Here is a 13,441-nt window from a genome sequence, read left to right as displayed (position 1 = left end):
CCAAGGCTGGAGCAGCGAGCAAGTCAATCAAGAGCTGCAACCGCCACTTTGTGGATGGGTAAAGCTGGAACATAAGTAGAGTCCTGCTGGATGAGCCCCAAGGCCCATCTAGTCCAGCATTTAGTACTTACAGTAGCCAACCAGATGTCTGTGGGAAGCCAAGAAGTAGGGCATGAGAACAGTAGCCTCCTGGAACGTTTACATTCATTTTTTGTGCAACCCTGGCAGTTCTCTGAAATGCAGACTATTGAGTCTCTCAGGACACCGCCAGGGAGTTGGAGAACATGACTGATACAGGAGGACAAACAACTTCACAGTGTCCACGAAGTGATGGGTGACAGGGGCAGAGAGGTAAGAATGGGGGGTCCAACCAAGTAGAGGAAACTGCTGGGTTTCATTCTTGGTTTCGTGGGGGGGGGGAGACAGGCTTGTATAGATCACAGCAGGGATGGCTGGGTTTGGTTCCGTTACCTGCTGAGGAGGAGAAGCACCAGTCCTACTTATAGGCAGGGGTCTGATAAAGAAAGAAGAAAGGCACAAGAGAGGAGATCAATCCTTCGCAGAGATCCGTTAGGTACCTCTTGCGGAGACCTGGTGGGCAGGTTCTCCTTTGATCTCAGGGTCTAGCAGAGGGAGGATCAGGAGAAAACATTCACCCAGATCCAACTGGGGTTAAGGACCCTGAAGATTTTTTGCTTCACCCTCAAAGAGTCTGCTGGCTCTCTCTGCTCTCCATCGCTCGGCGCATCCCTTTCCCTGCTCCTCCTGCCTACTGGCAGCATGTGCCACTCTGCATCTTTTGGAAGATCTTCAGCCACCTTGGAGCCCTATGGCACAGGAACCTTGGAGGCTGCCTTATACCGTGTCGGAATATTGGTCTATTTCGCTCAATACTGCCTGCTCTGAAAGGCAGCAGCTCTTCGGGAGGAGTCTTTCCTAGCTCCACCTGGAGATGCCAGGGATTGAACCTGGGAATTTCTGGATCCCAAAGCAGTAGTGACACCACTTGCGAGAGGCTATTGCTGCAGCTCCACCCTAAGTGGGCGAGCAGCTGCTGGGACCATGTCTACTCTGCAAGCCTCTCACAAGAAAAAAATCCAACGCTTTCTCTCCTTCTCTCTGCAAAATACAAATTGCTTTGTTCCCAAAGGTAGCAGCCTCCCTTTGCTCCAAAATGCATTTAGCCTGGGATGGGGAACCTGTGGCCTCCCATTGGTGTCAGACTCCAACTTCCACCAGCCTAAGCCAGCATGGCCAATGGTCTGGGATAATGGGATGTGTACTCTGACAACCTGTGGAACTTCACAGGTTCTCCAACCCTGCATTAAACACACACACCAGAGTTCCTTTGGTGCCTCCTGCAGATGGTTGCACCATAAGAACAGTCATACTGGATCAGGCCACACACCATCTAGTCCAGCATCTTGTTCTCACCGTGTGCTATGGGCAGCCTGCAAGCAGGGCCATTAAAGCGAAACTTGTGGGGCATGAAGTTAGTGGGGTAACTAAATGCTAACACAGCAGCAGTGCCTTGAAACTTCCTTCCCAAATGGTCCACCATGCCCCGGTTGCAGATTTCTAATTTCTAGACGTTGCCACAGCCTCCTCCCCTCACCTGAGCCAATGCGCGCCCTTGACATGGTGGGCGAATCGATTTTGTGTGTCGGCACCGTCAGGTAGTTGTTTATCTGGAATCAGAAACACAGCAGCCGTTAATTAAAGGGCTCTTCACCTCGGAGACTCCAATGACGTCTCCCCTCTTATCTTCCTCTCTTCAAGATGAACTTAAGAAGAACCTGCTGGATCAGACCAGTGGCCCATCTAGTCCAGCATTCTGTTCTCACAGTGGCCAAACAGATGCCCCTGGGAAACCCTTGAGAACAGGATTCTCCCCCTCCTTTGGTTGCCAGCAACTGGTATTTGGAAGCCACTGAAGAGAAACTCGCACTTTGAACCTCCACCCCAAACTCTCCACCATTACAGCCTTCCTTCCATCCATGGTACCTTCTGTTCCAGCTGTCGAGCCTTCTGCCTCCTCAGCAACATCTGGTTCCAGGCTTCTTCATAAGGGTCGGCCACCAAGGTGTGTCGATTATATGACCGCAACTAGAACAGAACTCAAAAGAGGTTACATATACACACAGAGAGAGCCCCCCCCCCCCTGGCTGCCATTTGTGTGAAGACAGTGTGGTTTCTACGGCAGATGTGTGGGGTGGGAAATACAACTAGTACCTGTAAAACGACAACAGTGATTCAAACAGAGGCTATAGACTTTAACCAGAGGTGCCCAAATTCCAGCAAGTTTTGAGCTAAGCCACTCTTCCTCTGGGATTATGAGAAACGAACTCTTTGACCATGACTTGCTCAGTAAAAAATGTGTCTGTCTCCCAATCGATTGCAATGGAAAACCCAGCTAGATTTCTGTTGCTGTAACATTAGTGTTTTCCATCCAAACCGTATAAAATCTGCAGATATTCAGCCTGAAGAATTTCAGGCAGGGGGTCAGACAAAAGGGTCCCAGAGTTATAGGCAACTGGGAAAAAGTGGACAAACAAAGTAACTTAATGATTATATTAACTAAAGAGAGTTTCCCCACTGTGCCAGTTTCACAGCTTTCTCTCTTCCCCCAATTTGTGACTTTTTCGCAAACTGTAGATAGAGCTCTAGCCCATCTCTTCAATGCAAGACAATGACACCAACGCAAAGCAACTAAAAACGAATAAAATGGCTGAACAAATTTTTGTTTTGCTTTCATTCATTCAAATTACTGATTGTTTTTACTATACAGAGAAAATAATCTTTTGTTTAGCCATTGTTGCTAACACATAGGGGTTCACCAACTTTGATTTAGACAATTCCCCACTGTTTGAATCACTATTGTTTTGTTTGAATAGGATCATCCCCTAGGTTTCAGATGTCGATGATCTGGGATCCTCTTTGCCCACAAAATCTGGGGGTGCTGTCATCTCACTTGCAAGAGTGAACATTTATCTTCTCTTGCAGCCCCAACATGCTGAAGGCTTTGCAATGCCCCTCTTAGCAGACAGGTGGCAGCAGCTGTTCCTTCAGACTTCCCCCTTTCTCAAATGCCTTATAAGGTTATATCTTACCTTATGCATCATAAGGTTGGGCATAGGTGCGCACAGGAAGATGCAACACGTGTGTCCCCAAAGAGGCCCCTCCTCACTGCTCATTTCTGCTAGGCCCCTGGAGCTGCACAGATCAGGAGCCCCACATGGCATCTGTTTCTGCTGTGCAAGCCTTACCGCTCCCCCCAGTCGAGTGTATTATTGCTCCAGGCACACATGCTCATCTGCCTGATGACTACAGGTTCCATCCTCAGCTTGCAGTCCCATCACTGCCCATCTTTTAGCAGACTGATCAATTTGCTGCCCCTTCCTTTGGGCCAGACAAAGGCCTTTCAACCCTCAAAGCAATGTTCATTTATTGCCTGAGGCCTCGTTTATTACGTCAAATTGTTGAACCAAGCTGCAGATTTATCACATTCATCAATGTACCTGGCCAAGTAACAAAGCAATTATTTGTTTGCTTCGTCAGTTTGCTTGGGTTGCCAGCTGGCAATAAATGCAGGTCCGGCCTGTATATATTCTTGATGGACTGCGAGAATCGGAGGGATGGTGAGTGGGGGCCCCTGGAAGAAGGTGCACTGGAAATAGCTCTGACCTACCACAGTTTTCCAGACCAAAGATGCTAACGGGGTCCTCTTTCTTACCCTCTGTCTGGTCTTTTGCAAGTTGGTGCGCAAGATCTTTCGGATTTCCTCCTCTTTGTCCTTCGACAGAGCTGGCAGGATGCGTTCCACAGGCAAAGTTTTCGGATTGATATTTCTGAAAGATTAAGAGAAGGTTAAAAAGCTTCAAAGGTTTGACCTACAAGAGAAAATCAAAATGCTCGATTACTAATTGCATTTATTCATCACTATGAAGCAGGCATCCCCAACCTGCAGCCCCTCCAAATATTTTGGCCTACAACTCCCATGATCCCTGGCTAACAGGACCAGTAGTCAGGGATGATGGGAATTGTAGTCCTGGACTACATCTGGAGGGACGAAGGGTGGGGGTGCCTGCTATAAAGCTTATAGAATTAGAGCACATGCTTTGCATGCAGGGGGTCCATGCAGAGATAGGACTGGGAGAGAACCCTGCCTGAAACCCTGAAGAGCCGCTGCCAGTCAGTGTAGACAATATTGAGCAGGATGGACCAATGGTCTGACTCAGTATAAGGCAGCTTCCTATGAGAAGGTGGGGAAAGTTTTGTTGTGCAAGCAGAAATCCTTATGCTAACAGAATGAGTGCATAGGCCTGTAATACCAGGTTTTTTTACAGCGGTTTCTTTTAAAGAATTATAACAAAGTAGTACAGTACCTCGGAAGTTGAACGCCTTGCGAGTTCAATGTTTTGGCTTAAACAAAAGTGAGTGTTCCCGTTTGCAAACATTCTTTGGAACCCGAACATCCGATGCAGCTTCCGTGGCTTCCGATTGGCTGCAGGAGCTTCCTGCAGCCAATCAGAAGCCTCACCTTGGTTTTCGAACATTTGGGTTGTCGAACAGACTTCCGGAACAGATTCCATTTGACTTCCGAGGTACGACTGTATATGTTAAGTGGTTTGAACACTCAAAGCACTGTGTTTCCTCCAATCAGAGTAGGCCTTTCCCCCTTTAATGAATAAAACAGCCCCACCTCCCTTGCTCCCCATGATACTTACTGCATGGAGACAGTGGATACGGCAGAGGGGATCTTGCCCATTCCTCCGCTCTCCACCAGCTCAATGGCTTGCTTCATCTCCATCTTGTGATAGAAGGCAATCAGCTGGGGCTCCTTCGACCTCTCCCCAGCAATTAAGCACTTCTTCACGTATTTCTTGTTGAAGCGATTCAGCCTTTGCAAGGGGGTGAGAAAGACAACAACAATGTAAAGCTACAATAAGCATTGCCCACCCTGATGATTTTGGACAGCAGCTCCTATCATTTCCTGGCAACTGGCCATGTTGATTGGGGGCGATGGGTGTTCGAGTCAAACGACATGGGGTGTGTGGTGTGGCGGCACAGGTCAGCCAGCCTGGGGTTTAGTTCATAAAAAATGGCACCAAGTGGAGGAGACTCTTGAGAGTCCCATGGACTACAGGAAGATCAAACCTCTCCATTCTTAAGGAAATCAGCCCTGAGTGCTCACTGGAAGGACAGATCCTGAAGCTGAGGCTCCAATACTTTGGCCACCTCATGAGAAGAGAAGACTCCCTGGAAAAGACCCTGATGCTGGGAAAGATGGAGGGCACAAGGAGAAGGGGACGACAGGGGATGAGATGGTTGGACAGTGTTCTCAAAGCTACCAGCATCAGTTTGACCAAACTGCGGGAGGCAGTGGAAGACAGGAGTGCCTGGCGTGCTCTGGTCCATGGGGTCACGAAGAGTCGGACACGACTAAACGACTAAACAACAACAACAACAACAACAACAACAACTTGCCCAGAGTCCTTGAGAATAACCCTCTCCCCCCCCCATGTTAATGAGGCATCTTAGAAACCTGAAACAAAAGAATTCCCAAACGTGATTATTACAAAAATCCAATTACAATAGTAGACAATAATAATTGTAAGCAACTTATTATTTTCTCCCCGGCTCAGTAGCACTTACTTGTCCTTCCAGTGGTGATGGCCATAGTGGCCACAAATGTCCTCAATCCCCGTCAAAAGATGATCCAGGAACTATTTGAAGGAGAGAGGAAAACAAAAAGTATGGATTTTGCCTCATCTACAGGGCACACCTGATCTCTGCAACAGAAGCACAACCTGGTGATGAAGTGATCTCTCCTTGCCAACCCCCCTCCGCACTCCATCCCTTTCATCTGCAGTATTTTGCACCTAGGACAAATGTGGTTGTGGTGACAGCACACACAGAGCTCAGGCACCTCATGGGTATTGTTTTAGCATGACACGGGCAGCGATGAGGGATGTAGCTCATTAAACGTTTTGGAGGAGAGGATATCATGGTCTGCTCTCACCCCGTTCCAGTGCAGCTCTAGCATACGATTTCTCTTTCACCGGCTGGTGAAGTTAAACAAACACTGGAAAGATGTATGTGCTTCCTTTCCTGTGCTGCAGCACACATTTAACTAGTTAAAAAGGTGCGGTGGATGCGAACTTCCCATCTGTATAATAAAGGTCAGATATTGCACTATAACTATTGAAAAGGGAATTGAAGCAAGGCTAAAATACAGCTTACTGACTGTGCAGGAATGTTCTTTAGCAATTGAACTGGGGGGAGGGGGAGGGAGGGAGAGAGAGAGAGAGAGAGAGAGAGAGAGAGAGAGAGAGAGAGAGAGAGAGAGAGATCCAATGCTACACAGCATGCCATTAGAGTATCATCCCTCAGCCTTTTCAGGCTGGGACTCATTAATCCCAACCTAAAACAAATCAAAACTAGGTTCCATATTTAACATACATGTTCCTCTCTTTCTTCTCTCGAGGTGTTTCTAGTATTTATGCTTCAGACATACTGGTTTAACTGTTGGCCCTTCCCCCAAAGGATCTGGGGTTGTATTTATTTATTTCATATTGTTTCATAAAATGTATGTGCTGCTTGATTGGAAACTGCTTTGAGCTTCTTTAATTTTTTACCAAGAGTACAAAACAATAACACTGTCAGTGAAAACAGTTAAAAACAACAATTTATAGAATTAACAAAAGAAAACCAGCAATAAACTAAAACACATTAAAGCAGACATTGACATTCCACGTATCTGAGTAGACTCGTCTAAACAAAAATGCTCTTAGCAGGGTCCAAAAAGAAAACAGCGAAGGTGCTTGCCTGATGTCAATAGGGGTTATATGTGCAGGGTGGTAGTTAGAGGCCTGTCAAAATTCTTGAACGCAAATTACAGGTAGAGTTTCCAGAATTATGGGTGTGGGAGAGAAGGGAGCTATGACTGTAAACGTAATAAAGATCTACTATTTTAAAATTTGTTGTGCAGACATATTCTCACCCCGCCAACCCGCCGCCACCACATTCTTTTTCTACAACTTTTTTTAAAGCTACTAGTTTGGAAAAGTGACAGTTTATCTGCAAAAGCCCTCCCACTTTCTGTTGGTATATCTAACGGGTTTTGAGTATGACAACTTTATCAGATGGGCTGATCCTACCATTAGACAGAGTGAGGCAGTCTCACTGGGAAGCTGATTTTCAAAGGGCAGCAAAGGTTTGTTATTATTGCACTTTTGCTACCAGGGAGAGGAGAGGTGCTTGTTGGATTTTCGGATAATGGCAGATGAAGTTGATGGACTATATGGAATTGGTGGAAATGACTGGCAAGATCCGAGACCAGGGAGAAGAGTCAGGGGAAGAAGACTGGAAAAAGTTTAAAGACTATTTATAGAAATATTGTAAAATTAATGAATGTTAGAAGAATGTTGGAATGAAGTTATATGGCTTTAGTAGAAATGTTATAAGGAATTAAGTATAAATAGATTAATAGAAAATTAAAGGAAAAAATAAGGCAAGAATGTGTTAAGATAATTATAGGATAGAAAACAGAGGAAGATGGAAAGGAATTGCTGAAACAATTAATAGAAGTGGAATACAAAAAGGGAGGTGTGAGGAGGTCGATGGAAATAAGTGAAGGAAAGATAAGATATTGAAAATGTTTGAGGTGTTTTTAAATTGTTTTTGTTTGTTTTTGTTTTGTTTTGTATGTAGTGTTTTTGTATTGTATTTGTATTGTTCTTTTTTTCTTTTTTGTTTGTTTGTAGTGTTGTGTTGAAATTGTTCGAAAAGTAATAAATATCATTTTTTAAAAAAAAAATTAAAAAAGAGATGCTTGTTGGATTTTCATATTCAGGTGCTGAATAACTTGACAGGCCTTGGGGCTTGGCGTGGGGCACCAGTTGCTGTTTCACCTCAGGTAGCAAAAAATCTGCCCCTGAATTGCTATTTCATAACTCTGGTACATATGTGGAGATCCTTTTCCCTGGAGTCAAAGGAACTTATTATTCCAGAAACAAGAGGCAAACCATCTTTGACAAGCAACTGCCATATTCAAAACCCACCAGGCACAACTAGACCAATGGAATGCTTTTGCAAGTAAACTATAGCTTTTCCTCGAGATCTTGCAAATTTTGCTCTTTTGGGGTGTGAGTGGTTTAGAATTGGTACTGCCACCTTTCCCCCCTGCCACTGGTGAGATCCATCTTAGGTGTGACCCACGTGGTTCTGACCCACTAGCAGGAAATAACTGAATTTGAGGACACGGGTTACATGCAGTGCCTTGATCAGCTGCTAGGTGGCATCAGCAAGCTATACCAACCAGTGCTTTGTTGAATTAAGCTATGGGAAATCTTTGAGACAAGGAATACTGGATGATTTTAGGTGACATATTTCAGCTTCCAATAAATCTTTTTGTGTGTTTTTTTTAAAGTTACATGTTATTTTGTACTTTGTAAAGTGTAACTTGGAACCCGATATGAACTAGAAGAGTAGTAAGTATGCTAGACAATCAGCCTATTACTGATTCGTGTTATTTCATCCCACTTTTTGCAAACAAAACACAAAAAACCCACACATACCATCACATTTAAATTGTATACATTTTGTACACATTCTTCCTCTAAAATAAGCATGGGGGGGTTCCTTTCCTCCCATAAAATATGCTTTTTGTGTGTGTTAACAGCATGACAAAATGTAGAGAAGCGTATAATGTGGTTGATAGCTCTGTTCCGATTTCCATGTCAAAGTCTGTGACACGTGAATTAGGCCAGTTTGCTTTTCAATGCAAACTCTAGTATTAAGGCAGCTCAACAGAGGTTCTTCCTCTCTCTCTCTCTCTCTCTCTCTCTCTCTCTCTCTCACACACACACACACACACACAGAGAGAGAGAGAGAGATATCACTCAGCACAAAGTAAAACAGAACTATTACCTGAGTGTGAATTTCCTCATTGATGGACCTCTTAGTCTCTTGCTTTTTTTTCACAGCCAAGAGATCTACCAAAGGGCGGATGGTCATTCCCTGTGGAGACATAAGCCTGGTTGAATTCAGCACACCCTAAATACGGACTCTAGACTGTGTTTGGTTGGATTAATTTAGCCTTTACTCCACTTTACTCCCCATACCCCACTAGTTCCCGCCCCCTTTATTGGGGGACCATTAAAAAGGGTATCACTCTCCTTAAGTACAGTCTAGTCTACCACCTCCTTTTGTTGCATGACCTCATTGCTGCCATGATGCCCCCCAGGCCTGGGAAACAGAGGGGCTTCTGCAGGCCTACCTGCACGAACACTGTGAAGAAGATGACCGTAATGATGGCGGTGAGGAACATGTCTCTCATTGGGAAGTGATCGTATTTGAGGAGGTAACCCAAGGAGAAGGCAATGGCACCCCGTAGGCCACCGTAGGCAATGATGAACTGATCCTTTGGAGTCAACTTCACAATGCGGAATTTGTTAATGAACCATGTCAGCCCGAGGACACCTGAGGAAATGATAAAAAGGAATGGTAACAGTTAAGTGAAAACTAAAGTTCAGGGTCCGTATATTGTCACCACAGATGGGAAGGCAAAGAATTCTGCCACGTAGCTAAAAATTATGTCAAATTTGTATAATTTGGGTGGTATTTGACACTAGTCCTACGCGGTGCACGCTACCAAATTTGAATGAGGAAGTCACCAAACACACAGAGAGGTTTGAAACGCAGTCTTTAAAAGCAGAAAGAAAGAGAGAGGCTCAGCCAATACATCTGGACATCACTATGAACCACATTTTCTGTGATGTCTTCTGAACCTTACAAACCGTTGTTAATCTTAACTATGGTTTTCTTGAAACAAGCCAACTTCAAAAAAGCACAAGTTCAGGGTTCAAGTGCTAATGCTAAGCTGCAGCCGACTGAAATCAAAAGGTGGAGAATGTGAGGATTTGGGGAAGATTAGGCTCGTTCCCATCTTGATAAATGATGGTTTCTCATGAGGTCCAAAATGCAGCCATAATGTGCAAACGTGGAATACATGAAGCTCTCGACACAAGAAAAGCATTCAGATGCCTTGGGCTTGTTTGGGGGGATCCTTTTCCTGTGAAGCCTGCTGCTCTGGCCCTTTTCAGGCCTTACGCACCTGAGACTTGAGGCCTGCCTTCGGCAGAACAAGCTGTGGGCAGAGGCCACCCCCACATCTCCCACCACTCTTGCAACTTTTCCTCCCACAGCCTCACCTAAAACCCTAGCGATCAAGCAGAAAAGCAGGGTGCAGATGACGAAGGTCCAGTTCCAGTGATGCTTCCCGGCCACAGTGGACACACCGAGGAAAATGAAGATGAGGGTTTCGCTGACGCTGCTCCACATCTTCAGGAAGTACTTGATGGTGGTGTGGGACTTATGGGAGATGTTGGCTTCCACGTAAGGGCGCATAACCACTCCGGCAGCAATGAGCCTGCAAGGGAGGAAGAAGTATGCTATGGAAAGCCACAGAGCAGGCAGGATTCGTTCATTTCTTCTCAAGAATCAGGGGGGCCTTTTTGCCTTTGCAGACTCTATACAGTCCACAACAGCCAATTTTGACTGAGCCTAAGAGATTAAGGAATGGGCCAAAACTCTGCAGTAGACCACATGTTTTGTCTGCACGGAAGTCCCAGATTCCATCTGTGACATAACCAGTTAAAAAGCTTAGGGACAGGAGAGACCTTTACATAAAGTGTCAGAAAAGACACTTGGGGGGCTAGATCCCAGCACAAAGACAGCTCCTTCCAGCTTATAGTGGAAAGAGTGCATCTCAGTGGGTACAGCATCTGCTTTGCATGCAAAGGTTCAATCCTTGGCATCTCTCATTCGAAACCCTTGAAAGCTGCTGCCAGTCAGTGTGAGCTGAGTGGAGCAACAGTCAGACTTCATTCCCTGCCCAAAGAAACAGGAATGTCTGTGGACAGGCTCATGCACACCAATACATCACTTGGGCTCCAGTGGCATTTCAAGCAGCATCACGCCAGTTGTAAAAAGTTATGGCTTCCCCCAAAGAATGAAGGGAAGTGTACCGTATTTTCTGTTCTATAAGACTCACTTTTTCCCTCCTAAAAAGTAAGGGGAAATGTGTGTGCGTCTTATGGAGCGAATTGTTGGAGTTGGAACTTAACTGGTTAAGTTGTTCCCATGATGCCTCACCATTCTGACGTCAATTTTAGAAGCTTGGGAGGAGCTTCTGGGCAAAGTTTGTCAGTCCCACTATGTGAGCTGTGGGGAACAGACGCAGGGCTGTGATGGCTGCAACTAGCCCTGGAAAATCCTGAGAAATGTTGGAATAAATGCTGTATATAGACAAACCTGGACTCAGTGTGAGTTTGTCTGGAAGCCAAGCAACGTGACAGTTTACACCGCTGTGCAAAACTCTGCTTAGCCGTGACGGAGAGCTCGGAGCAGAGCATGCGGCAGAAGAAGCGTGCCGGGCAGCCATAAAACGCTAATCGAGGTTCGTAAATCAATTAGCGGGGGTCACGGCCAATAAATACGTCACAGGTTATGGGTCCATAAATTACCGCTTGTAAAACTGTCGCGGGAGCCGTAAACTCTGCGGTGTCGAGCAGAGGCTTTGATCTGCGGTGTCGAGCAGAGGTGGAAGGCAAGCTGCAAGAGGCAGAGAGTGCCTGCGCTGCTGTGGAGCCAAGGAGCTGAGAGCAGCAAAGAATCGTTTCTCCGGACGGGTGCTGGATGAGCTGGTGATCTTGTGAGTACAGCTTGGGGCCCCTTGGGAGAACGGAAGAGGATGGCAGGCTGCCAGGTCTTGGAGGACTGTGGGAGGCTCACTTTAAGAAGTTGGGCAACCTGGCTGCTGATCTAAAGTCTACTGTTCTGGGTGCCAGGAAGCCAGAGGCCGTTCAGCGCTCCAGGGTGTTTGTGAGGCTGGAGGCGGAAAGCAAGGGCCGGGAGATGGCTGCTTCAGAACAGAAAGACAAGATGGCGCTGATCACCTACGTGAGAGCCGGTGCACAGCTGGGAAAGGCTGTGGGCCCCAGAGGGGGGGCAAAGGGACTATTGGCACTTGGAAATGTCCTGCTGTGTTTGCTGTGAAGCTTCAGCAGGAGGCCAGAGCCCTGGAGAAGGAATACAGAAGCCCAAAGATGGCTGGAGCCCCTGTCCCTGATGCTTTAGCCACAAGGAGTGCTGCTGAGCAGGTCGGGGGGGCGGAAGGTTTCCAAAGGCACGTTCAAAGTTTTCCACTGTACGTGCTGGAATGAAGCGGCAATTCAGGGGGGGCGGATCTGGCAAGAGGTGCTTTTCCGGGAGGAGGAAGGCCAAGCCAGCTGGGAGCCCCAGGCAGTGTTTTTCCACTGGAGTTCGTCGTTGCTACGTGTGTAAAGCTCCAGGACATCTGCGGCGAGATTGCCCCCACCGGAGCAGAGAGACAAGACAGGATGTTTGCAAGGTCAAACTGTTGAATTCTCATGGGAACCAGTCGGGTTTCCATGGCAACCAGTCTGGGAGTTATCAGCCTGGGAACGCAAGACTGAGGCTGGTGGACGTGCCAGGTGCCAGCAAGAGACTCGTGGGACAAGGCCAGAGCAGAGTGTTGTTATTGGCTCTGCTGCTAATTGCAACTTGATTCCAGAGACATCTGCTGGGAAGCTGCGGAAATGCAGGGCTGTTTTGACAGGGATGACTGTTAGGTTCACAGACGGAACACAAAAATCAGTCTGTGGTATGGCTAACGTGTTTTTCTCTACTTCACAGGAGGAGCAAAAGATCTACGTTGTGCCGGGACTGAAGTGTTGTCTTTTATATGTATCAGCTCTAATGAAGCAGGGATACAATGCTCGTTTTGAAAATAACACCTGTTCTATTTCCAGAGGGGGGAAGCTGCTTGTCGACGTGGAGGGCAAGGAAAATCTCTTTGTTTTGGAGTCACCTCTGGAGGGTGGTGGGAATGCTGGAAAAGCACAGGTGCAGTGTGCTAAGGTTCCCAGTCATGTGCAAAAGTTGCACAGGTGCACAAAAGGGTGTAAAATCACACAATGTGGGAGGTCCCAAGGGTGCAGGGCATGCAAGGGTGCAAAGGTGCTTGGTTTTCCCGGGTTTGGGAGGGTAACCAAAGAGCCCTTTGAGCTTGTTCACACAGATCTGTCAGGACCCAAGAGGTCTGAGAGTCTGGGTGGGGCCAGGTATGTGCTGTCGCTGACAGGTGACCACAGCCAGGTTGGCTGGAGTTTCTCTCTCAAATCAGAGGGGGAGGTGACGCAACTGATCCAGGATTGGGTTGCGGAGGTGGAACGAAGTTTCTCCACCAGGGTGCAAGGGTTCAAGAGCGACCGAGGGTCACAGTTTACTGGGTCTGCTCTGGAGAAGTTTTTCAAGGAAAAGCAAATACGTCACCAGGTGACGGGTGCAAGGTCTCCTCAAGGGGAGGAGAGGGAGGCAGAGACTGATCCCGGTGACGGGGACAAGGTCCAGAATC

General features: G+C 46.8%; 1 protein-coding gene across 1 annotated transcript in view; it reads right to left on the bottom strand.

Moving 5' to 3' along the window:
* SLC9A1 (solute carrier family 9 member A1) overlaps nucleotides 1–13,441 on the bottom strand; it is a 72,575-nt gene that overhangs the window by 4,897 nt on the left and 54,237 nt on the right. The window contains exons 4-11 of the mRNA XM_081202747.1: nucleotides 10,215–10,432; nucleotides 9,281–9,483; nucleotides 8,932–9,021; nucleotides 5,656–5,726; nucleotides 4,728–4,901; nucleotides 3,734–3,848; nucleotides 2,005–2,106; nucleotides 1,616–1,688 (exon numbers count right to left, since the gene is read on the bottom strand). Of these exons, the coding sequence (XP_081058873.1) occupies nucleotides 1,616–1,688; nucleotides 2,005–2,106; nucleotides 3,734–3,848; nucleotides 4,728–4,901; nucleotides 5,656–5,726; nucleotides 8,932–9,021; nucleotides 9,281–9,483; nucleotides 10,215–10,432 (1,046 nt within the window). The remainder of the gene's footprint in view (nucleotides 1–1,615; nucleotides 1,689–2,004; nucleotides 2,107–3,733; nucleotides 3,849–4,727; nucleotides 4,902–5,655; nucleotides 5,727–8,931; nucleotides 9,022–9,280; nucleotides 9,484–10,214; nucleotides 10,433–13,441) is intronic.

The sequence above is a fragment of the Podarcis bocagei genome (assembly GCF_964188305.1).
Source record: "Podarcis bocagei genome assembly, chromosome: 7".
NCBI lineage: Eukaryota > Metazoa > Chordata > Lepidosauria > Squamata > Lacertidae > Podarcis > Podarcis bocagei.
Note: the sequence above shows the minus strand (reverse complement) of the source record. Positions and strands in the feature narration are given on the sequence as shown.